This window comes from Rhinolophus hipposideros (assembly GCF_964194185.1).
Source record: "Rhinolophus hipposideros genome assembly, chromosome: 6".
NCBI lineage: Eukaryota > Metazoa > Chordata > Mammalia > Chiroptera > Rhinolophidae > Rhinolophus > Rhinolophus hipposideros.
Genome location: NC_138052.1, coordinates 37421965 through 37446634, shown reverse-complemented (window position 1 = coordinate 37446634; position 24670 = coordinate 37421965). Strand labels below are relative to the sequence as shown.

The window sequence follows — 24670 nt, the reverse complement described above, 5'->3', positions numbered from 1 at the left end:
ATAACACAGTTCATATTCAACACACTGAAATTCTTTCCCCTCCAAACTAATTCCTGTGTAATCATTACTGCCTCATCACTCAAATTGAGGAACATGAAGTCATTTTATTGTCCCCACCCCGACTAGTGTGTAAGCTTCATGAGGGCAGGGAAGTCTGAATGGTTTGCAGATATACCTCGAGAACCTAAGACAGAATCTGGCACATGGCCTGCACTCAAAATATTTATCTTTTGAAATCATTCCTACTACCACAGAGTTCAGGCCTTCATCCTCTCATCGTCTTTAGCTGGATACTTCTTTCAGTCTCTCCCCTAAATTGTCTTTCTGGCTTTGATTTCTCATCTTTTCAGGCTCTCTTCCATGCTGCTGCTACAGTGATCTTTTTCAAGCCCTCCCATATGACACCGTTCTCCTGATGCTAATGCACAACAGATCCAGAGGATACATTTCTAACATCTCCGTACGGCACAGGAGGTTCTCCACCACCTGGTTCCTTCCAGTTTGCCCTTTCCCACACAAACCTACATTCTAGGCACTTATAATTACTTGCAGTTCTCTCACATACCATTCTGCTTCACGCTTCCCATGCTATTTTGGGGACAGAATGTGCAGAAACAGAGTCTGGAAACTCTTTCAGAATTATACAAATTCCAGAAGGGCATATGCAGGTTACCATATAACAATGTATGTGTTAGATACCCGTGATATTGAACACTCTTCCTTCACTTTGTATCACTTAATAACAGGAATATTTTTGAAAAATGGTCTACTTAATTAAGTCTGTACCCAATTTCTTCCTGATTCTAGCTAGTGTGTCTGATGTAAGTCAGCCTGCTTTGGTGGACACCAACAGGTAAACCACAGGGGAGCAGGCAGTGGAGAATTTGATGAAGAAGCCACAGGGTGACTTTACCATGTCATATTTCCTTGCCTTCTCCTAGGTCTGGATGGGGGTCTTTCTATCACAACTCTGTGCAAGCTATGTAAATACTCTCCTACAAGACACACTAAATTGAGACAGAATTCAAGAATTCCCCTGCTGAAAAGAGAACCAGGTCTTAACCTGAGATTAGAACATGGTCCAACTGTAAAATTTACTGCTTTGTTTTATTTTTAAAAAATCAATGTTTTAGGAAATTTTATATACACACATACATATATAGGACCTTCATTAATAGGTTAACAAAATTAAGCATAGCCAATAACAAATTAAATTTTACCTAGTATTAGTGGAGAGGAATCACTGGGATGAATTATTCTAGAAATTTTTATTCATGAATAGAGGACTGGCATGTCCCACTATCCAGACTACATTACCTCTACACATTCTCCCTGGTGACCACCAGTCACCTTTCAAGACTTAGCTCAATGAAAGTTGATCACTTCCTCCTTTATGTCAAAAATGTGCCCAATAATCCACCTCAATTTTTGGACTTTTCCTATGGTTGTAATTGCAGTATGTGTTTACATGTCTGTTTCCACTACCTAACTATGGCCTTCACCCAAGATTGGGTCTTAATTCTGTCTGCATCCACCTAGCATTGAATAGGATGGCAAATAAATGACAGCTGATCTTAACTCTTTGGATTGTTCTTTTTTAAGGCTAATCCTATGTAATTTTAGAAATTGTTTCAATCATTCTACAAAGGAGTCATATTCCCACCCCTTTTTGGCTCTTTCTATAGCTTAGAAGAGATATTCATTGTACATATTATAGGTATTCATTCAATGAATATTTGTTGACCATGTACTGAGTGCCAGATATTATTAATGGCTAGATTAGAATAGTGAAAAGAGGCAAAGTCCTTGCCTTCTGGGAGCTTACAATTGTCTTATAATTACTTATTACAGGACGGGTGTGACTTCCCCACTGGTTCACATGTCCCTCAAAGGCAAGAATGTGTCAAGAGACTTTTGAAAAGCTGATCTTAAAGCTGGAATCTTCTAAGAGAAGACTGATGGAACCAGACGTGTACTGACCGAATAAGCATTCATATGTCTATAACAACGAAAAATGTGAAATCTTTTTAACACAAGAGCTAGCTCTCTTTTTACTTACCTATTAATAGAAGGCAAATTGGTAATGGTACTACCCAGGTAGGAATTTGAACATGAAGACTCTAGCAAGAAAGGTATGTAGCTCAACTCCCACAGCTCAAAAATTGTAAAGGCCTGGGAAATCAGCCTGTTTGGGAGATTACCAACATAATACTCTACATGTGCAAGTAAACCTGACATTTCCCTCCTTTGTATTATGACAGACAATTGTGTCAATGGTTCTTTAAACTATCCTAATTCTATAGCATTATATGATCCACTTATTTCACATATTCTTTCACAATATTTTAAAAATGATTCTTAGGTGTTCTTCCCTTACTGAACACAGGTAATTAATAAAGGAATACTAACTGATCATACGCTAGTTAATCTTGGTATAAAATGTTTAGAAATGCATTTGTACACTGCTGGCCTGACCTTGTCCTTGAGTTTCTTATTAGTTTTACTATTTTGAGCTGACTATAAATTCTGAGTTCCACACAAAAGTTCTGTATTTCTTCTGCATGTGTTAACTCTTGAATTCAAGAACTATCATATGTTTATAGATGAAATCTTAGCAGCTCAAATAAATTCCAAGCTGCATTTCTCTCTTTCTCTACAAATTCATTACTGTCTTATTTTCAACTTGTGGTTTGCTCATTTTAAAAATTACCTTTCAACCCTTTCTGGCTCAATAAGCAGCACCATAGTGGTCAGTAAGAACAAGAGCCTTACAAAAGGTGGCAAAGAAAGAGCCCAGAAGAAAGTTGTTGACCCCTTTTCTAAGCAAGATTGGTATAATGTGCAAGCACCAGCTATGTGCAATATAAGAAATACTGGGAAAACACTAGTCATAAGAAATCAAGGAACCAAAATTGCAAATGATGGTCTCAAGGGGCGTGTCTGGAAGTGAGTCTAGCTGATTTCAGAATGATGAAGCTGCATTTAGAAAATTCAAGCTAGCTACTGAGGATGTGCAGAGCAAAAACTTCCTGGCTAATTTCCATGGCATGCACCTTACCCATGACAAAATGTGCTCCATGGTCAAAAAAATGGCAGACCATGATTGAAGCTCATGTGGATGTCAAAATTACTGGTGGTTATTTGCTTCATCTAGTCTGTCTTGGTTTTAGTGAAAAACTTAACAACCAGATTCGGAAGACCTCTTATGCTCAGCATCAAGAGGTCCACCAAATCTGGAAGAAGACGATGAAAATCATGACCAAAGAGCTGCAGACAAACAATGTGAAAGAAATGAATTCTTTCAATAAATTAATTCCAGATAGCATTGGAAAATATATAGAAAAGTCTTGCTAATCTATTTATCTGCTCCATGATGTCTTTGTTAGAAAAGTCAAAATGCTGAAGAAGCCCACATTTGAACTGGGAAAACTTATGGAGCTTCACAGTAAAGGTAGCAGTTCTGGAAAAGCTACTGGGGATGAGACAGGTGCTAAGGCTGAGCAAGTTGATGGATATGAGCCCCCAGACCAAGAATATGTTAAAAATTCAAACTTTTCATGGTAACAAACCTTATTGGTTATGTGTGTGTGTGTGTGTGTGTGTGTGTGTGTGTGTGTGTGTATATATATATATATATGTATATATATATATATATATATATTTTATATATAAAATATATACATATTTTTAAATTACCTTTCAATTTTTTCATTTGTTACTGGGAGGCTTTAATTATTCTACAAATTGAAATTATTTCATTAGCAAATGTGTAGGTTTTCTGGATTCTAAATGCATTGTGAAAACTTCCGGCAATTCTCTATTGGTTTATTATAATTACCTTTGTAATCCATTGCTCTAATATCTATAACTCTGCTTTTTAATTGATTCCAAGGTCCATTTCTCAGTTTAAAAAGAAAAAGGGACGGTTTGTTTGGTTTTCGTTTTTGGGAAATGAATTCACACTGTAATTATTTAACATCTTGCTATCCTCTAGAAATTACAAAGTGCTTTGTGATGAACTACTTTAGAAAACTTTGATGTGGGTTGCAAAATTCCCAGGTCACGCCATGTATCTTATTTTGCACATAGAATTTTCTCTCCCAGGAACCTGGCAAAAGAACTAATGATTCTCAAGTTTTAGTTTCTACTTGGAGTGTTACAAGATAAAATTTTAAACAGAACTCCCTCATGTGAGTAACCCATTCTACTGAACACTTACATTTCTATATCTTCATTAATTATAATCAAATCAAATCTTCAATCTTATGTGGAGATAACATAACATACTTTAAGTCTTATTTCTATTCTGTATTGTTTTGTCTTCCCTTTTAATTAGTACATTTAGAACTTCGCTCAGTTTCTCTTAATGTATTTATAAAATATTCCATTAGTTTCTCATGATTTTTAGCTACGTAAAGCTCATTTTGTGCTCTTTCTTGGGTGCTCTTGAGTTTATGCTTGAGAATGCTACTTTTTAAAAATAATGCCCATGGAAGTCCCAGGTCTCAAAAGCATTCATCACGTAAGTAGGTTAAATATCTCCTCACCTTGATCCTCAACAAGAACGTCCTTCAGCTTACTTTATACTCATAATCAGCACAGTGAGAAGTGGGGTCTAGAAGACTGAGATGGAATTGAGGGCTCTCCAATGCTATAAACCATCTTCTGATGTTGCAAGAATCTATACCACCAACCGATAGGTAACTGTTAGGTTATAACTAGTTTTGTTTTCCCTATGTTTGGGAAAAAGGGACTTCATTTCTCACTTTTAATTAGATAAGGATTGATTAGGAAATAAATCCTTTACATTAAAAAGAGACTTAATCTCTGAGCATCAGAACAACTAGAGCAGTTAGGCAAAATTAAATAATATATCACGATTATTTCCAAGACAGATGTGGATAGTTCTTCATTCTTCAACTAGCCTATTCAGGTTAAGTCAAAGACAGGAAGGTCAATATGAGGAACAGATAATGAGGTTGAACGGTTTTGTCTGGCTGAAGCAGAGAAGGGGAGTTGGAAGGCAAACATCTGTCTCTTCCCACATTATCATCTCTAAAGGGCTCTGATGACACTACTTTTAAAAATCACTATAATCACTACTTTTTAAAAAATCACTAAGACAATAAGGATATCTTAGCAATATTCAGAAAGAAATCCATCTTGGTATTTAACTGCATTTTTGAGAGCTTCTTCCAAATTTACGTATTTTCCATTCACAATCAATCTCAACAAAAACAAAAGCTCTTCCTTCTAACTCACGATTTTTCAGGACTGAGGATCCTCTCTGTATTCTCTTTATCATGGAATCAGACGCTGGACAATTCTCTATTGGATGGAAATTGATTTCCTTATTTCTAAGAAAGAACCACTTGATCTCAGCAGTCAGAAAAAGTGAAACCATGACAACATGCTCATAACGAGAGTTTATTATTTTTATGTTTTACGGTTTTAAATTGCTCTTGAAATTTGAACTAAGTAAAGCACAACAAATGGACAGCGTAAACGATTTCTTTTCATAACCACTTATATGATCTGTGGGTGAACGTGAACCTAGAGGAAAGAAAAGATACTTGAATTAAAAAAGATGTCCTTCGTGTAGGATGCCGCTGCTCCTGACCTACCAGCAACAAAACATGAGCCTTCAGTTCCCTGCTACTAGTGGCAATGGATTCGTGCCACACTCTAAACCCAACCACCTGTGTGACCAAGAGGAGGAGGACACAAGATGGCTGCAGGAAGGCAGGCCTAATACTGCATGGACACAGGAAAGGTCAAAGGCTTACAGTTTGACCCATATATTCCCTCTCAATGACACTTAACTGAAAAAACTGGCCATGCCCTCAAAATGCACTTTTATAATTTTAATTTTTAAAAGATCCTAAGCAAGAGGTACACCAAAGTGTGGTACAAAAGTGCAGTCTTGGTTTCCATCGGCTGCAAGTTGTAGAGTTCAATATCTATCCAGCTACTGTGGCCAACATTTGCGGACTCATAACCTGCTCTTTGTTCTCACCCTTGTTTTCTCTATTCTTCATCACTTTTCCCTCATGCTACTCTACCATATTTTGGGACCCTTATAGCAGCTGTCTAAAATGAATTCCAGGAAAAGGTAAGATATAAATAAATAATATCACAAGCAGTCTCCTAAAGAGAAAATTATGTATTTGATGCACAGCAAAAACATTAAAGGAACAGGAAATACCACAACCACCCTTTCAAGTAACTTTCATAGGTACTGGAGGTGAACACATTTTAGAAGATGTTAAATATTCTTTGACAAAAGCATTTTGTGTTAGTGCTTTGAATCTATGAATAAAAGATCCAGAAGACCATATGGGAAGGGGAAGATCAAAAAGGATGTAGTACTAGACAAAAATGAGACAAACAGTTCCCTCTGGAATCCCCATAAGTTACACAGGAAGCACGCCTTCTGTTTAGAGAAGCCCATCCCACAACAGGTTTCCCAACCAGTAAAAGTGGAAATCAGAATAGAAGAGTTTTCCAACATCTCAGTTGACATTTGAAAGAGTGAAAGCAACTGAGATGAAAATAGTAAAATGGCAAAACACAACATCAGCCTCTCTCTTTTCTAAATATTCTGCCATAACTCAGGATGCTATTTAGGCAAAAGGTCATCCCGGAATAGATGGCCTACTGCAAACGTTATTTGTGTCCATGGTCTAAAAAATGTTATTGTTTCCCTCATTTCTATTCTTCCAAACCCTCCAAAGGTGAGGAAACAGTAAGAACATTTTCATTCAACTTAAAAAAGAAAGAGCAACACAAATATACTTTTAAAAATATACAAAGCAATTTAAATCTTGTGTTTTAAAATAACGCTGGCACTGGTAAGGAGGAGGGCAAGGGTCCTGTTTTTCTACTTACTCTACAAGAGACTGAGCACAGAACTAAGCTGTAGAGATTTGTAGTAAGAGATGTACTGGCTGGCATCCAAAACCCTAAAAATTTGCCATTATAAATAGCTTTATGATGCACACAATTTCATTTTGTACATTACTTAGAATTTAAAATGTTTTGGAAAGCCTATGTAAGAATTTACTTAAAAGAAGTTTTAAGATATCATAAGTCTAAAATTTTAATTAAACATCAACTGATTTTTTTATCCTATTTAGATATTCATAAGCAAATGATGTATTCACATACAATTCTTTGATACTCAGGTAAAGGTACGGTCAAATCTGGTGTGTGTCTAAAAATGATATTCACTTTCTGGCCAACGACTATTCTTAAAAATAAGAATTGATTTTTAATTTTTATAGTTTCTGAGAATTTTTATTTCTGAGAATTTTATTCTCATTATGAGTGTAAACAGAAAACATAATACATTTCTTTACTTTTTGAAGAAAATTATCTTTCTCACAGTTCTTGATTCATGGACAAGCATCATAAGTGGCTGTTTTAGTGCTGAAGGAGGAATGAATTCACATGTGGGATAGAGTACAGACCTAGGATCATCAATAACTGTCTTGGAAAAAGAACGGACACATAAGGATACAGTCAACAGTTGGCATGGCACATGCTGCAACATTTCTATGTAGTAAGACGTAGGGAACCTAGGAAAGTGGTTCTAGAATGCTTTCAGTCTCTCCTGAATCCTTAATATGCCCCATATCTCCTGACCTCCTTTGTTTCCTTCTTTTCTCTATTTAGCCCCAACGCGTAAATGTGCAAGTTTTCCAAACTACTGAATAGGGGAATGGAACAGAAAAAAGCCTGTTACAATAAATGAGAAAGAATGACAATAATGATAATGGAGGTACAGGGTAAAATCTCTTAAAACCGCATTCTTGACATATTAGTGGGTCATCCATAAACACTGCCCAGTGGTTGAGCAGGCACCCTCCACGGCAAACAGACAAGGCAAACGGTTGGACAGCAATGTCTTAAATTTCTAAATTTAATGGCCAGCATTCTTCTTTTGAGAAATATGAATGAAAAGAGGAACAATGGTTTGCAGCATGACAAAAGAAGTGACTGACCAGCGTTATCTTCCTTTCCTCCCTTTGCTCTCCCTCTCCCATTCATTGCCATGATGAGCCAACATTATTGATGTAGAAGGTATTATGGGAAATATGGAGCATAATCTATTCAATTTAAATAAAGTTTTATTTAAACTATTGGAAAGAATACATATCACTTAGACTTTAAGAAATGTAACCATCCAAATTTTATAAAAATGAAACAAATTTTAACCATAACTTCAGACAGAAAATTAAGAGCCAAATCAGTTAACATTTAAAATACATTTTTTTATGCAACATTTAAAGGTGCAGACAGACACACGTGTCTGTGTGTGTGTGTGTGTGTGTGTGTGTGTGTGTGTATGAAAATAGTATAACCAATTCCCTTTGTATTCATTACCCAGCTTCAACAAAAAAAGTGAATCTCATCTATACCTCCACCCACTATTTTCTCTGCATTACTAGATTATGATGAAGCAAATCTCAGACATCATATCACTTAATAATAATAATTTTAGATGTATCTCTAAATAGATACTTTGAAAAGACCATTAGCACAATAACTTATCACACCTAAAAAACTTAACAGTAAAATTCTTAATATCAAAAATATCTAGTCAGTATTCAAATTCCCTAGTTCAGTTTTTAAAAACAGTTGGTTTCTTCGAATGAAGACCCAACAACATTCCACATATACTTGTTACAATATCTCTAAAACTCTCTTTTAATGTATAGTTTCATCTCCTTCTTTCTCACACTCTTTTTGCTGTTGGAAATTATTTTATTTGCCCTGCAGAATTCTGGACAGATGGATATAAGTAACGTATCAGCACAGTGTCATTTAACAGGCTCTTCCGTCTCCTATGAATTGTTATTTACACCTAGATGGTTAAGCACTTTGGGGGTAAGAGTGCCTCGTAGACGATGTTATGTCCTTCCCACTGCATCACACCGGGAGGCCATCATTTCTAGCTATCTCCTGTTCTGTGATATTAACATAAGATGGACCCGTGGGTTCAGCTGCTGTCAGCCTGATCTATTCACTGTCAGGTTTCCCAGCATCTATACAACTAATGATGTTAGCAGCTGTTGGTGAACATTGATCTAGATACATTATTTGGTTAGTGGTTATAAAATTCATCCAAGATTTTAACTTCTAGACTTACTACTCTAGTCAATAATATCATTTCAACCTTTGTATTTATGTTTATAAGGAATACAATAAAAAACTGTCCCACTTACTATTTACAAATAAGTCTTTACTGAAAAGTGTTTTGCTAATGCTGCTCATAAAATAGATATAGATCTGTATTTTTAACTTCCTAAGCACCAGTTCTTATATTATGGTTGGTAATATTTGAATTTTCTCTGTGGCTCAAATAGCCCCATTATTGATAATGTAACTAAAGGGCAGGGGGAGATAGATCAGCCTTTAATTGGCTTGTTCTGATGCAGACACTACACATCACAGGCTCCTCGAATAATTGGCTGTTAATTGTTCCTTTCCAATAAACAAAAGGCTCGGAAAAATAAACACACACATATTCTCTAAAGACATTTCTTCTTGGATTATAAGCAGTCCATTAATGCAAACCAAATGCTGTTATCTAAACTGCTTGACAGTGGTTAAATTGTGTAATTGTTTAATATAAGATTTTTTTTAGCTGTGAAAATCTGTAGCCTACAGGCTTTTCCCCTCTTCAGTTTTTGAGCATTTTTTCCCACTACTTAATTGTGGAGTAACAAAACAGCAGAGTAGAAAAATCTATGCAAGAAACAGATTAGATTGATTTGTTATTAAATAGATTGTGAAGCCTCAGGGACGATAGCTATAAGAACAATTCAGTCACTACAAAGTCTGGCAAACTTGTCAGTTGTTTTTTTCCCCCTTGGCAGACATGCCATGTTCATTTTTACAGCAAACTGACTACTGAAAATGCACTAATAGATGGCTCTCATTTTTAGGCAGACAATCGCATTTCCAATTTCCTTTTCCATACATCAATGGCTTAGAACTGTATAAGGTAATAGTTCTCTGAAGGGTTAAGGAAACAGCTCATCACAATATATCAGTCTTTCCACTTTGTCCTTAACCTGCCAAATGGTGATGAGAATGCAAACTCAGCATCAACATTCCTTTATTTCACATGGAGATCACAGTGATTAGACGAAGGAATGGTAAACTTTGCCTCCTAAAATAATGAACTGGAGAAAATACATTAGTGACAATATATTTTTCAAGATTGTTTTTCAGAATCTTTGAATTAATATCTAATGACTTATTGTGACATGTTTGTGATCAACTAGAACAGAAATGGAGTGACTACAGAGTTTCCATAAAGAAAAGACAAATAGTGGTAATGGATATGGAGCAAAGGGCTAGTGGTTTTACAATTTTCTTTGTATAGTGAGCAAGGTTTTATACCAACCGTGTCTATTTGGGGTGGTGGAATGGAGTGAAGTGAGGTGCTGATGTTTTCTGAAACCATTTATTGATACTCCAGTGGAAAACCAATAGAATAACACTATCTTTAGGGAAAAATATCATCCTAATATTAAATTCAGGTCTGCAGCAATTGAAACCAAAGCAAACTTAAGACACAAAAACACCACCAAAATGAACACCTTTTTAAACAGAAGGGTACAAAATATCTACTAGCACAAGTGCTATTACCCAATAGGTACTCAGTAGCTATGGTTCTCTCTACGACATACTTACAAAGAAGTATTTCACCAAACAATATGAGAAACAAAGATATCAAGATAAGGCCTGGGATAGTCTGGACAGACAATGTAATCTGACCAACACAGCACTTTTGACAAAATTAAAAATAATAAAATGTAAACATCTATTTAAGCAGCTACTAAGGTGGTTTGTCATTTTGCTAGTTATGCATAATGATACCTCCTGCAACACTGGAAATTTCAGGCTTTTGTATCTTTGTATCACAACAATAAAGCAAAACATAAATATTTATTGAGTGAATTTAGAGAAGACATTATAAACATTTGCAAGGGAAAAAAAGGGGAGCACTAAAGGAAATGTGAAACTAGAAAGTAATGTTACTATCATCTGTTTGGGTTTTCACTTATCCTATGATGCAGATTTGGATAATTTAGTTTCTATTATGATAATATATAAAAGGCTGTTTCTTCTACATACTTGTCAAAATACTACAAGATTTGTATCCTAAAAATAGATTAATATGATGCACTTTGTGGTGTGATGTACTAAGATGTGCGGTACTATTTTAAAATATACATCTCAATGTTATTTCAGCTCAAAAAAACTAATGATAGAACCAAAAAGAATAAGCCAAATTACTCACTAAAAAAATGGGCAAACAATACGAATAGAAGAGGAAACTCAAAGGGATCATAAGGATATGAAAAACTACTAAACCCTGCTAGTTACCAAAAAATGCGAAGTAATATGAGATAACATCAGATTGGTAAAATTTAAAGACCCTATAACATAATATTAAATGTTGGCCAAAAAGAAAACAACCCCAGAACTGAGACACCTGGAACTTTTTCACATACTGTTTGAGAGGATACAATTATTGAGCTACTTCAGAAAGCACTTAAGCAAGTTCTAGAAAAATTGCAAGTGTGCATTCATTATGACCCAAATATTCCACTTCCAATGATGTATTTTCCAGAATATTACATACGTAAACCAGAAGGGATGTCGAAAAGTGTTCATTGTTGTATTATTTATAATATTAAAAAGTGGAACCTAAATGTTTTTCAACAGAAATGGCAAAGCAGTTTAATCTTCTATGAAATATATAGCAGCAGTTAAAAAAATAAGCCAGATATCCACATGTCAATAAGGAGAGATCTCAAATGCTGAGTAGAAAAATCAAGGCACACAATGATACATAGACTATAACATTTGTGTAGGTTAAAAAAGCAACAGAAAATATTGGCCAAGGATGTGTATGATGCATGCATGATACAAAACTACACAAAGTACACTGGAAGACTGTAACTAGTGGGTAGCTATTGGGAAGGGAGATTGGGACAAAGGGGGCTTGAATTGTATTTTAATATATAGAAAAGAAGTCAATGAGAAATTATCAATAACTTTTAATTCTGTGAATACTTAATTTTTGTTACATTATTCTCTGTACTTCATATTTGAAATATTTATCAAAAGGAAGATTTAAAAATACAGATAAAACCCAAGATGACAGTAACAAGAAAATATATGACTAAAGTAATTATTTAATTCCTACAAAGTAGTAAAAGTAAATTTTTTCAGGAAGCAACTTGAAATATACTACATGGCCTATTTAAATTGCTTTATACTTTGTCTAGATATATATGATTAAAAAATCTAATGACTGAGTGGGGGCTAATATAATTCTTGTATTGATTCAGTAATTCATCACTGTTACATATTTGAACAACAGTAATTATAGAACGTGAACTATGAAAAATTACAGAAAACGAAATAATGTTATTTTAATTAAAATGGCTCTTTAAAAGATAATTAAATAATGTCATGGTACATATATTTTAGATGCATGGGCCTCTGATTTTAACAAGCATTTTCCTCTTCATTAATTAGGAAAATTAATACAGCTGGGCTGCCTCAATATTTAAGCAATGTATTAAAATAGTCTTAAAATAATCTGAAAACTTTGATACTAACTATAAACTTGATCTCTTTTTGTGGTTCCTTCTAACCATATCACCCACTTTAACATTTTAAAATGCTCAGTCTAAGAAATAGATAATTCATTTTTAAATATTTATTACGATTAAAAACATTTTGTTGTATAATGTTCTATGTTCGTAAAAGATTCTATTACTTATGAAAACTACTAGGCTTAAAATCAAATTCTACATGGTCATATTCGTAGGTTAAAATAGGTTAGCTTAGTAGAATACTAGTTGATTTACCTTGGGTTCACATGCCTTAAATAAGACTTAGTTTACACAAGTTTAATTCAGATGGGTAGAGAGAGTTGCCACTTGGAATTGTGTGTCCCAGATGAAATTGGCTTGTGACAGGAATGGCAATGAGAAGTAATAATTAAAATGCCTTCTGGAAGAACTCTGCTTGAGTAAAACGCTACAGAAAAATGACTTCTGTAGAACTGCAGGTCAGCCGCAGACTCATTTGGATCTTTCAGATGTGATACTCTTTACTGTGTTTACAACAGGACTTGCATCATAAAAATTCAGTGTTACTAAGTTTGCTCACAAGAGCAACCATTTAATAAATATTCACTGCAGAGAACCCCAAGAGGGTTTCCGATAATTACATTCAAATATCAAATAGTTTATTCTTCATTTAGTCTGAATTGGAAATGAAATCAGAGAGGTTTTATTTGTTTGACCATTAAAAGAGTCACTAGTGACCAAATACAGCACTAAGAAAGGAAATTTGGTGAATCATATTCTGATGAATATTACAGGACTCCCAAATAATTAACTGAACGAGGACAACTAGCTCAGCAATATGCAAGGATTTACTGTAACAGAAAGTAAAGGAGAAAGAAGGCAAGCCCTTGTGAGGGAGTAGAAGGATGGGTGGTAAGCTAAGGGGATTCTCTCCCACTCCCTGACCCCCAAACTAAGAATTTTCAGAACCCTTGGGATTTTCCCCTCTTAAAACCTGAGACATAGCAGCATTATTCACAATAGTCAAAAAGTGGAAACAACCCAAATATCTATTAGCTGATGAATAAATAAGTAAAAAGTGATATATACATATAATGGAATATTATTTGGAAATAAAAAGCGATGAAGTACTGATACATGCTGCAACATGGATGAACCTTGAAAACATCATACATGCTAAGGGAAAGAAGCCAGTCAGAAGAGGCCATACTACTGCATGACATCGTATATAAGAAACATCCAGAACAGGCAAATCCATAGATGCCGAAAGTAGAATAGTGGTTCCCAGGGGCTGTGGGTGGGAAGAATGGGGAAGGAGTACTAATGGGTAGACTTTCCTTTTTGGGGTGAGGAAAATGGTCTAAAATTAAATAATGGTGATGGATGTACAACTCTGTGAATATACTAAAAATACTGAATTGTACACTTTCAAAGTCTGAATTTTATGGTATGTGACATCTATCTCAATAAAACCATCATTTAAAAACCTCAGGTGGGGGCTGGTGACAGCACTAACGGTCATAGCGACAGAACTTCATCAAGCATCTTCCTGAAGTACATTAAATAAGTAATAAACTGTCAAGGCACAAACAGTCAATCTTTTTAAAGACTCTTCATTTTTAAAGCATGTATTACTGAGAAGTTTTATTTTACAATGACCTAAAAATACTTGAAGAAAAGATTTGAACCATGAAAAAGCCTTTTCTGCCACTGTCAGAGTTTAAGCATTTTTAGAATTTGTATTAGAATCAATGGAAGCCTGATAGGCACCAGGAGATGACCCTATAAAAAATATCTGAATGGCAGTGGAAAATAAAACCTTTTTATTAAAAAATAACAGTTTTTTTCTTAAGTGGCAATAAGAAGACTATCTGTCAAGATTGTATGACCTTTTTGAAATCATAAAGAATTTTATTTCAGCAGGGCTTTAACTACCTGAAAGCCAAGAGAGATAATCTTAAGAAGAGTGTGAAGTTATTTAATTTCAATATTGCCAACCATGTTCCCCTTCATTCAGTTGATATAAACAGCATTTTTCTCAGGGTCTAGAGTAACTTTCTAACACCAGCAGCAGCCAGTTAAAGGTAGGACCACGTGTAGGGAACAAATGCTTCCAAATGGGGTAACATAATTTTAAATAATGTACCTAAAATAAAAATAAAAACTTAAAACTGTGCTTTAATTCCAACAGCTACCATTAACATTTAATATTTTTTGTAATTATTAAAGGTCCACTTTGTAAGTATCTTTTTTTGACTTCAGATAAAAAGTTAGTGCTTCATTTTAATGAGCAGTCAAGCTATGATTTACAAGATAACATATGTGGAACCAATTTATGTGCCCCAAAGAAATAAACTTTCTTTCTCACCACCCACAACTTATCTAGAAGCAATAGAAAGCAAAGTTTCTCAGTAGCTGGTCAATAGTAAGATTCCAAGTCTGCAGTCACAAATAGTTTTGGAATTCTGTACAATAAAATCTCAGAGATAGTTCCTTGAATTCTAAGATAATCATATTTTCATTACTGACTCTTCAATCTGAACTAAATTTTATTCTCCTTTCATAGTTTTGTTATCCAACAAGCTGAACCACTAATGCAATTTCTCTGCTTGCATGACACATGCGACACAGGCCATACTTTGTACACTTGAAGGTTAAATTCAACTTGTAGTCGTACTTCCCCTGGCCAAGTCTTCTACCCACAGAGTGCAGCTTGCCATTGGATGGCTGTAGTGATCTCTAACCATTGCTAAATTAGCATCTATAGATTGCTAGTCCATCCCACACTTTGTGTCCCCTTGGGAATTTGTCAGACAGATGGGAGCCATTAAAAGTCAGGCCTGGGGTGGCCAGATGGCTCAAGGTGGTTAGAGGGCGAGTTCTGAACAACAGGGTTGCCTGTTCGATTCCCACATGGGCCAATGAGCTGCACCCTCCACAACTAGATTGAAGACAAAAACTGCAATGAGAGGGGCGGCCGGATGGCTCAGTTGGTTAGAGAGCGAGCTCTCAACAACAAGGTTGCCAGTTCAATTCCTGCATGGGATGGTGGGCTGCACCCCCTGCAACTAAAGATTGAAAACGGTGACTAGACTTGGAGCTGAGCTGCGCCCTCCACAACTAGATTGAAGGACAGTGACTTAGAGCTGAGGGGCCCTGGAGAAACACACTGTTCCCCAATATTCCCCAACAAAATTAAAAAAAGAAAACAACAAAAAAATTAGGCCTGGCATAGCAAAGTGGGACTTCAGGAATACGACAAAAAATTAGCCAGAAGTAATTCCCTCAACTTATGTTTTTTTAAAAATGAAGAGAATGAAATGTAGCAAACTTTTTAAAGTGGTTGTGTCTTTCTTCAGGTTAATAGAAATGTTCTATATGTTGACTGTGGCAGTAGTCATATAACTATAGGCCAAAGTTGTCAAAAATCATAAAACCGTACACTACAGAGTGAATTTTGCAGTGACTTACACTGCAATAACCCTGATTTAAAAATAAAACAGTTATCTCTGAATGATAGAATTATGGATTTCTCTCTTTATATTCCCTTCAAGTTTATAAATTTGTGTCTAAGATGAGCATTATTTAATTCCAAAAGTCAGTAAAAAACAGAGTAAGAACACTGCTTTGGCCACCTCTGCCCCTTCCATGCCCTTGGGAGTGAAGGTGGGCAGGGGAAGTCCCCAGGGTGAGAAGGTGGGCCCTCACTGTGGGGTACTGGGCCCATTTACTGTCACCCCATCCAGTGATATCTAAACTAGACTAATGTGAGAACATTACCCCATTGATGGCAATGCAAGGTGAAAAAGAATAAATCCCATATTCATCAAAATTTGGATGTGAGGGTTGTTGCTTGGCCGATGGAGTAGGTTTAAAGTGTATGACTTCCTTCCAAGGCACCTGTGCTATGAGAGTCTCCTGAGATGAGCAGTACATACCCTGAAGGCCAGTTCCGTTGCTAAGGCCTGCACACCATGCACTTGCACAGCAACCTGCAACACGGCATCTCACCTCTCGGCGCCCATTGCCACCCATGACTCTGAAAGGCTAGGAATAAATGTCATCAGGGCACACTGCCTGCTTGGAGGACCTGAAATTGACCTATTCATCTACATATGCTAAATATCATCCTTTAGTCATACCGGAGTGTCAGAATTGGCCTCCTGGAGAATTACTTTTAGCTAAGGTGCTATTCCATCCATTTACATTCCATTCAGCAATGAAAGAAAGAGCCCTGAGTCTGATTTTGTAATTTAGAGACAGAGGACTGCGGATACAGTTTGCCTCATCATACGAATACAGTGGTCTTTCAGTGACGAAACACGAGAGAAACCACTCAAGTCTCAGACCCTGGAATGGTAAATCCTCCTGAATAACCCAGTTTGTTTTTATCTTCTAGATACTTTGAATCACGTAATACATTAGTGCTTCTCTCTTTAGCATGGCTACTGGGACACTCAGAACCAAAGTGGCTCCCTACTTTTAGCAAATGCATGGAATGCTAACAACTTACGTTTTGTACACTATTCTAACCTTGGCTTCAACTTATTTTTCTAATTTTTATCTTCCCTTTGTCCAAATTTCTTCACTACATTTTTGGTGTTTGTGTTTTTTTAAAGATGTTTCAAGTACTTTTAGAATGAGGTGGAATATTAAATACATGAATAACTATAGTGTACCAGTACACATATAGAAAAGCTGTAACTCTTCAATAAACTGAATTCTATAGTCTACTTCAATGAAGTATTAAATACACAGATAACTATAGTGCACTCAAAACAAATGCAGAAAACCAGTATCCTCTCTATTAACTGATCACATAACCCTCTTTAATTGAGGTGAAATATTAAATACATCGATAATTATTAAATGTACAGGTAACTACAGTGGACTTGGTAACAAGGTATAAAGTGTAACTTCTCTATTAACTAACGGCTCGACTTCAGGGCTTTTCAGTGTTGCAGTGGAAATTTTTGATATATCATCTTTGGATACAGGCTCCATCAATTCCAGATCAAGGATCATTACATATTGATATTGCTTGTATTATTAATGTTTTGCAGTAAATAAAATGAATGAAAAATCCTATCAGAAATGGGGTTTTTATAACCTTATTTAGAAGATTATACTTCTAAAGAGTCATCAATAGAAAACCAAGCAATCATTTTAATCATTAAGATTTTTTAAAAAAGTTCTCAACAACACATATTACAAGTGAACTGCCATTGGTAACTGTGTGGTTCATTTTTTAGGACACTTCCTAAATAACAACATGCAGAACTCAGTTTCTCTACATAGAAAATGGGCACATCTCATGGCATGGGTTAAAAACTCATCTTTGGTACTGTAAATATGAGGGAACCGAATTGCTCGGCTTTAGAGCCATTCATCTGAGAGAGGGATTCATAGTACATTATCTAGCACAACATGCAAGTTATGAGTCATTTATTAAATAGGACCTCATGCCACTGCTCGCCTTCTTATTCACAGGGTGAGGCCAATAATGGCAAGCTTTGCACAACTGAAAAAGTCAATGAAAACGTAATTGTATTCCCTTTGAGTTATTAATGTCATCTTTGGATTAGAAAAAGTAAGGAAATCTTACAGATCACCTTACCAACAGAATTTAAATCAAACAAAATGAAAAATAATTAGTTATTAAATGCTCCATTTTGCTGGCTGAACTCACTTCATGTAAGAATGAACTAGGAAGCCACATGACTGTAAGCATCAATGCGACTTTTAATTTCCTCTGAGCAAATCAGAAATGGTTAACAAGAAAGAGGTCTTGAGCCTGAGAACTAATTTCTGTTTTTCTGTATCTTTAGATTCTGGTTCCAAGACTGATAATAGGTGGGGACTACAAGGTATAAGGGAGATGTCTCAAGTGACATAATAAAAACCTATGTTCTCTTTACTAACACTGCTTTCTAATGGGTTCCTTGCCAGTGTGTAAAGCTGGTGGTCACAGAGCAGAGTAACTATGTCATAGTTTTCCTGAGGTCCACTGAAAAGCACACATAGGTTTGAAGAGAGCAGATGAGAAAGGGTAGACAGAATCCCAAAGATGCCAGGTAGATAGGTTACTCATGCCTAATTGGTAAGATCAAACAAAACACACTGGGCTTCATTAAGGTTCATTGTTCATTCAATGAACATTTGGCTGGGTGCCTGCCTGCTGAGCACCAGGCACTGTGCCAGGGCTGTGAGGTGGGCTGGGCCTTACCACCTCATAAGGGAGCTAATACAGGTACAGAGGAACAGTTACAAGATGAAGAGAGATGACTTTCCTGACAAACTTGGGAAGAGCTGTAAGGAATTGTTAGCATTTAATTGGGAGCATCGAGAATACATGAGAATCCAACATGAGATGCGAGTAGGGCAATGAAAGATAACTGTTATTCTAACCAGAGCTCACTGACTGAAGAAACCCACCTGACGCATAAGCCTTAAGAGTTCCTAATAGATTCCTCTCTTGCTGCCTGGCCTCTCTTCATTCTCATCTACACAGTGCACTATCAGGGTAACTGCTACCAACCTCCACAACTTCCAACAGGTATCCTTTACAGACATAAGTACGGTGAAGCTTATCATCACCCTGGTTCCCAGTGCCCCACAATCAAATGTCAACTTTACCTTTCCAGCATCATAAGCCACTAGGTCCTTTCAGAACACATCCTAGACACCTGTGAGCCACTTGGTGCTCAAACACAGCGGCAGTGTGGAAGCACCTTTGTGCATGCTTTTCCCCTTTCTCTGGGCAGCCCAGCTCCTATTTCTGCAGGACCCATTCATTCGGCCCACATGCACTGACTGAGCCCCAGAGACATGCCAGGCACATCCAGACACAAAGCACCAAACTCACTAAGTATCACTCACAATCCGTGTTTTACTAACAGATTTTTCACAAACCTGTGGAATTAGCTAATTCAATCATATAGCCTTAAAATTATTATACTTAGTATTTTAAAACTTAAAGTGCAGAAAATAATCTAGTAGCCATGCACATATCAATCACCGCTCATTAAACAGATGTTAATATTTTGTCATGTTTGCTCCAAATGGCAATCTTACTAAAGCCTAATTCCTGATAGTTTCCTCCTCCCTTTCTCCCTAGAGGCATCACTATCTTAAATTGGTGTCATTCCAAAATATTCTTACTTTTACTATACATGCATACATCTGTAAACGATAGCAAACATTGTTTAAATATTATCCAGTATTGTTACATATATTTTAAAATGTTCATAATGATATCCTCCTATACCCATTCTTTTGCAACCTGTGGTTTTCACTCAGAATTCTATTTTGCACAGATGTCCATATTGATACATGTATATCTAGTTAGTTCATTTTAACTGTTCTCAAGTTTACTTATCCACAGTTTATTTCCCAGGTCCACCCCGATGGAAAAGGACGTCCTTTCTAATATTTTATTAAGTTGGTGCAAAAGTAATTGTAGTTTTGGCAATTATTTTTAACCTTTTCGACTGCAATTCCTTTTGCACCAACCCGACACTTTTGCAAATAATGCTGTAGTGAGCATCCTCATACCTGTCTTCCCGTGCACACCTGTCAGACTTTCTTCAATGATACCAAATCTTGAAGTTTTAAATCTTATGCTTCTGCCTGATTCTCACTCACTGTTGAGGTTTTTTTACTTTAATTTTATAATAACTAATTGTGAACTCATCTTGAGTGATGTTAGTTTCTCATCTGGGGATTCCCGAACAATGCGGAGTTACATCTGGGTTACAGACTCACGTGTGGTACACACCTGAGGTTTGCCAGGGGGGCAGCCCTATGAGAGTCATGGCCTAATGAGGCGACCTTAAGTTCAAACATACCAGCCTGAGCACACATGCGTACAAGGCCTCATTCTTTGGTCCCTGCATAGGGATTAAACCCAAGACTCTAGTGCTTTTTTGGGGGGGGTTAACTGTCCCAGGCCTCCTGCAGAGGCAGCTCTGCCTTCTAGTTGTAGCACCTGAGGATTTTCCTTTCTTTTTTGCCATTTCCTCTATGTACTGACTTACATTATTGATATAGCAAGTATTTCTAAATTATCAAGAGAATTTCTATAGTTAATTAAATTGCCAGAATAAAAGTGCTAAATGAATTCTTTAAATATTAATTTTTCTATTAGTGTAAAATTATATATTTTAAAATCTGTTGGCCTTTACTTTTTGGAAATATACAATATGATAGTATTGAACTTATGAATTGCTCTTTTTCATGCTAAAGATCCAGATAACAACAAAAAATATACTGAATAAACTAAAATCAGTTTTTGACAATTTTAACTTCCTTGACAAAGTATTTCATTGAGTATTACAGAGTTAGAAATTTTTGATTTACAATTTTACACCTTGTTTCTAATTTATCTTCCTATGAAAAACTGGCTGGACATCTTAAAAATGATCACATAATTTGATATTTGTATTTCAAAATTTTATTTATCTTATTTGTATCCTTCATGCCTTACTAAACAAACTAAATGCATAATGGTTAAGGATCAGAGATGAAAATTTCATGAGCATACAACTTACCAACCTAATATTCTTGAACTCATAGCAACAATTACGTAGAAAAGATAAGCTACATACTGCATTCTCTTCACTAAGGATTTTTTGAGAAGTAGAAAAATGACGATGTTAGAAATAACCGAGAGACAAGTTACTCTGGGCACATACCTACTTAGGAAAAAGCAAACCAAGCGTAAAAATGCAAGCAACCAAAGTATTTTACGGTAGGCTTTTGTGGAATATGTAATTACAAAGAAAGCAAGCCACAGAGAGAATAAGCAGGGATATCATAATTTGGAGCTTAGGGAAGTCATTTTTATAGTAATGATGTTTTTAAATAACCTAAGAGGCTATTTAAATATAAAATAATAATTACGATTAAAGATTTTTTCAGTAATATATTGGTTTTGAATTTACTATATTTGAATACACTGAATTATTTCATATAGTAATTACTTCATATAGTGGTTTTACAGAGTTCTAGAAGAACTCAAGGCAAATTGAAGGTATTTTCCAAAGCTATCTAAATGATAACATTCCTAGTAACTATTTCCTAGTAAAAAACAATCAATACCAGGTTTTCAAAACCAATTAGCTTTACCAAATAATTAACAATTAACTTTGGAAAAACATCCATTACCTGTGTCTACATATGATAAATCAAATTTCTAAAGATAGCATAGTAGCTGTTGGTACAGAAGCTTACCAATGCCACATAAAACACATCAAGCACAGGATTGAAAGATAATCAATACTGCAAGAGGCTTCTCAAAATTAGAAGAAATTGACATTTTTGGTGTCAAATTCAGGAAGTCAAGTTAACAGTGACAACACTAACAGAATCACTTGCTGCATCCGGGACAACTTAATAAGGCATGTAACTGGAAGGTGCGTAAAAAGCTAGAGCCGTCGGCCTGTACCTGGTGCTGGCGATGCTTGGTGACTCTGCTCCAAGCCTACATCTTTCTAGCTGACTGGCAACAATCTGCCTTTCCACTTCCAGTTCTCGGGTGAGTCGTTGAAACTGAAGCTCCTGTGATTCAAGGAAATAAAAGGCATATAAGGCGGCAAGGTTTGCTGCTCAGAAAGATATATGAATTACTGTATGTCACAGGAAACATAGGAACATACCCATAACATAACACTAGTGTGGCTTTGTGATATCAGCGTTTTGGAAAGAACTGTGGGCCTAAACACCCTCCTGATTTGTAGATTTTTCAAACTTAAAGGTACTAGAATACTTGCCTTTGTTTGCAATTAGAAACATCTAGATATTTATTGGCTTTTCTTTTTTATTTTTCTGGTGCTAATTGAGGTCTTCAAATGGTCCTTCGGCTACAGAGCTGTACAGAGCCCGTACTTGATGTGTCGACAATAGAGGCCCACCAAGCAATACAAGGTCTTCGTCCTCATTAGCTAATTTTTATATCCCTCACACTGTTTGTAAGCACAGCATTAAAAAAATGTAAGTTCCCATGATGAGAATCATTTTACCATTTTTAACAGAAGCTTTTTAATTGTTAAGGAAAACAAACTCATTCTAGTCCCGCAGAGAAAGTCTTGTTATATTTACCAACAATATAAACAGCAAAATTTTTCTATTGTCACAAATGTATTCATGTGTCATGCTGTGAAGGGGGCGATTTAAAAAGTCTGAGCAATAATATAGAATTTAAAATTGTATTAAAAGGCTGGAAAGACTGAAGAAATTATATTTCCCGTTCTATGCTGTATTATAAAGGCAAGGAAGTTGTAAGAGAAGATGCTTTTAACTTTTTCTTTTATACTTATCTCACTGTTATCGTGACAGGATTTTAATAAATAGAAAGCATGCTATGCTATCTATAGATCAAATCAAGTGTACTCCAAAGGCTTTGAAGCCACAAATAACATCTTCAATAACACCTCAAGCTCCCCTGTGCCATATTATCTCCTTACAAGTCTACTCAAAGCAAATGCTGAACTTGTACGGTGTTTCATTGGACAATGACTGCTAGTTCAAAATACCAGGCACATGAACCCCGAACCTACAAACTAATAATCAGAAATAAAACTACCTGAGCTATCTGTGAGTAAGTACTTGTTTGCCATGCAAAAATAAAAATTAACTGAAAAAGTATTAACTCCCTGTGCAACCAGGCAAATGGGCAATTACTTGACAGCACTGATTTTGCCAATTCTACAAACCATTCTTAGAATAACTTTTAAAAAACAGTCCCTGAATTACTTATTGTTTTCTGATAATGAGAATCCTTTTCTAATGAGCCCAATTGGTGTGGGCGTCTAGAGCAGGGCCTGAATGAGTGGCTGGCTCCATGATGCTGTACCACACGACCATCATGGGTCAGTGGGACACTGCCAGTCTCCGCAGACAATTCCTAGACCACTGACTCTTAATAAATGGTCAGCAACAGAAGACCACACAGACAATAACTGCACAACATTCAGTATCAGGTCGCTGATTTTAAGGACAAATTGTATTGTTTACCTCACACTTAGTCTTTCTTTGCCCTTAAACAGTATCATCTTTTTTTGTGATACACTTCCACTCCTTCAATTATTTTACTTGGCTATTTATTATACACCTCTTTTCCCAGAAGACTGGCTGCTTGTATCAATCTGGGACAGGAAAGGTCCATCAGTGAATCTCAAAATATTCCTTGAGCTTTCGGTGGCTATAGGGATTGAGGGCTGGAGAGTTTTCTACAATTTGGGACGGCCAAAAGTTACCAAGGTAGGATTAAGATACGTTTTGTCAAATGAGGACATTAAAAAACAAAACAAAACAAAACAAAACTCCATTCATAGAAAAAAATTCCATTTTAGTGGATTTTTATCAGGTTTGTGACTATACTCTTTTGAGCATGCTTTGAAGAAAATGGTTGGGAAATTTCCTCCTTGAAAGCGGAAGTTGGAAGCCACTGTCCCATAATTCCTTCCTTTAGAAGCAGAGACAAGTGGCTTTGGCTCTGCCAGGAATATGCCAGACTGACTCAGGTGCTGAAGCCAAGACTTTGACGTTAGGAAACACAAAGCTCATTTTCTTCCTTCTACTTCCTTACTGCACTCCCTGCAGTAGGTCTCAAGGTCATATTCTTAACATGGAAATGACCTCCATGCAAACTGCTACGTTTATGCTTCGTTGGCAGTGTTAGTGGTTTCTCTATCTGATCACATTTGTGGCACAGATTTTGACACTTCTTGGAAGCTTGGTCTCAAGGAAGGCTTGTTCTCCAGTCCTTACAACATTTGTGGGAATTCACTTAATACTCACTTAATAAATGCCTTTTCTGCACAATTAGCCATGTCAGTTACTGTATCTTGTAACTAGAAACCTTGACTGACACACCTACAGAAACCATTTGCAGTTGTTGAGCTACTAGGAGAGCCTATGCACCCATGATGTCGCTACATTATTTTCTTTAAAAGTTGGGTAATTCTGTTAACATCCATAAGAAATGAGTAAAGTCCACATTTTATTCCCGCTGGCCATGGAGTCCACAATACTGAACATCACTGGGTACT

At 36.1% G+C, this 24670-nt stretch overlaps 1 protein-coding gene across 6 annotated transcripts in view; it reads right to left on the bottom strand.

The window, feature by feature from the left end:
* Positions 1 to 24670, bottom strand: part of PKP4 (plakophilin 4) — a 230928-nt gene that overhangs the window by 80526 nt on the left and 125732 nt on the right. For all 6 annotated transcript variants that reach the window (XM_081052556.1, XM_081052559.1, XM_081052560.1 and 3 more), the window contains exon 3: positions 22066 to 22178. In XM_081052556.1, coding sequence (XP_080908682.1) covers positions 22066 to 22178 — 113 coding nt within the window. The remainder of the gene's footprint in view (positions 1 to 22065; positions 22179 to 24670) is intronic.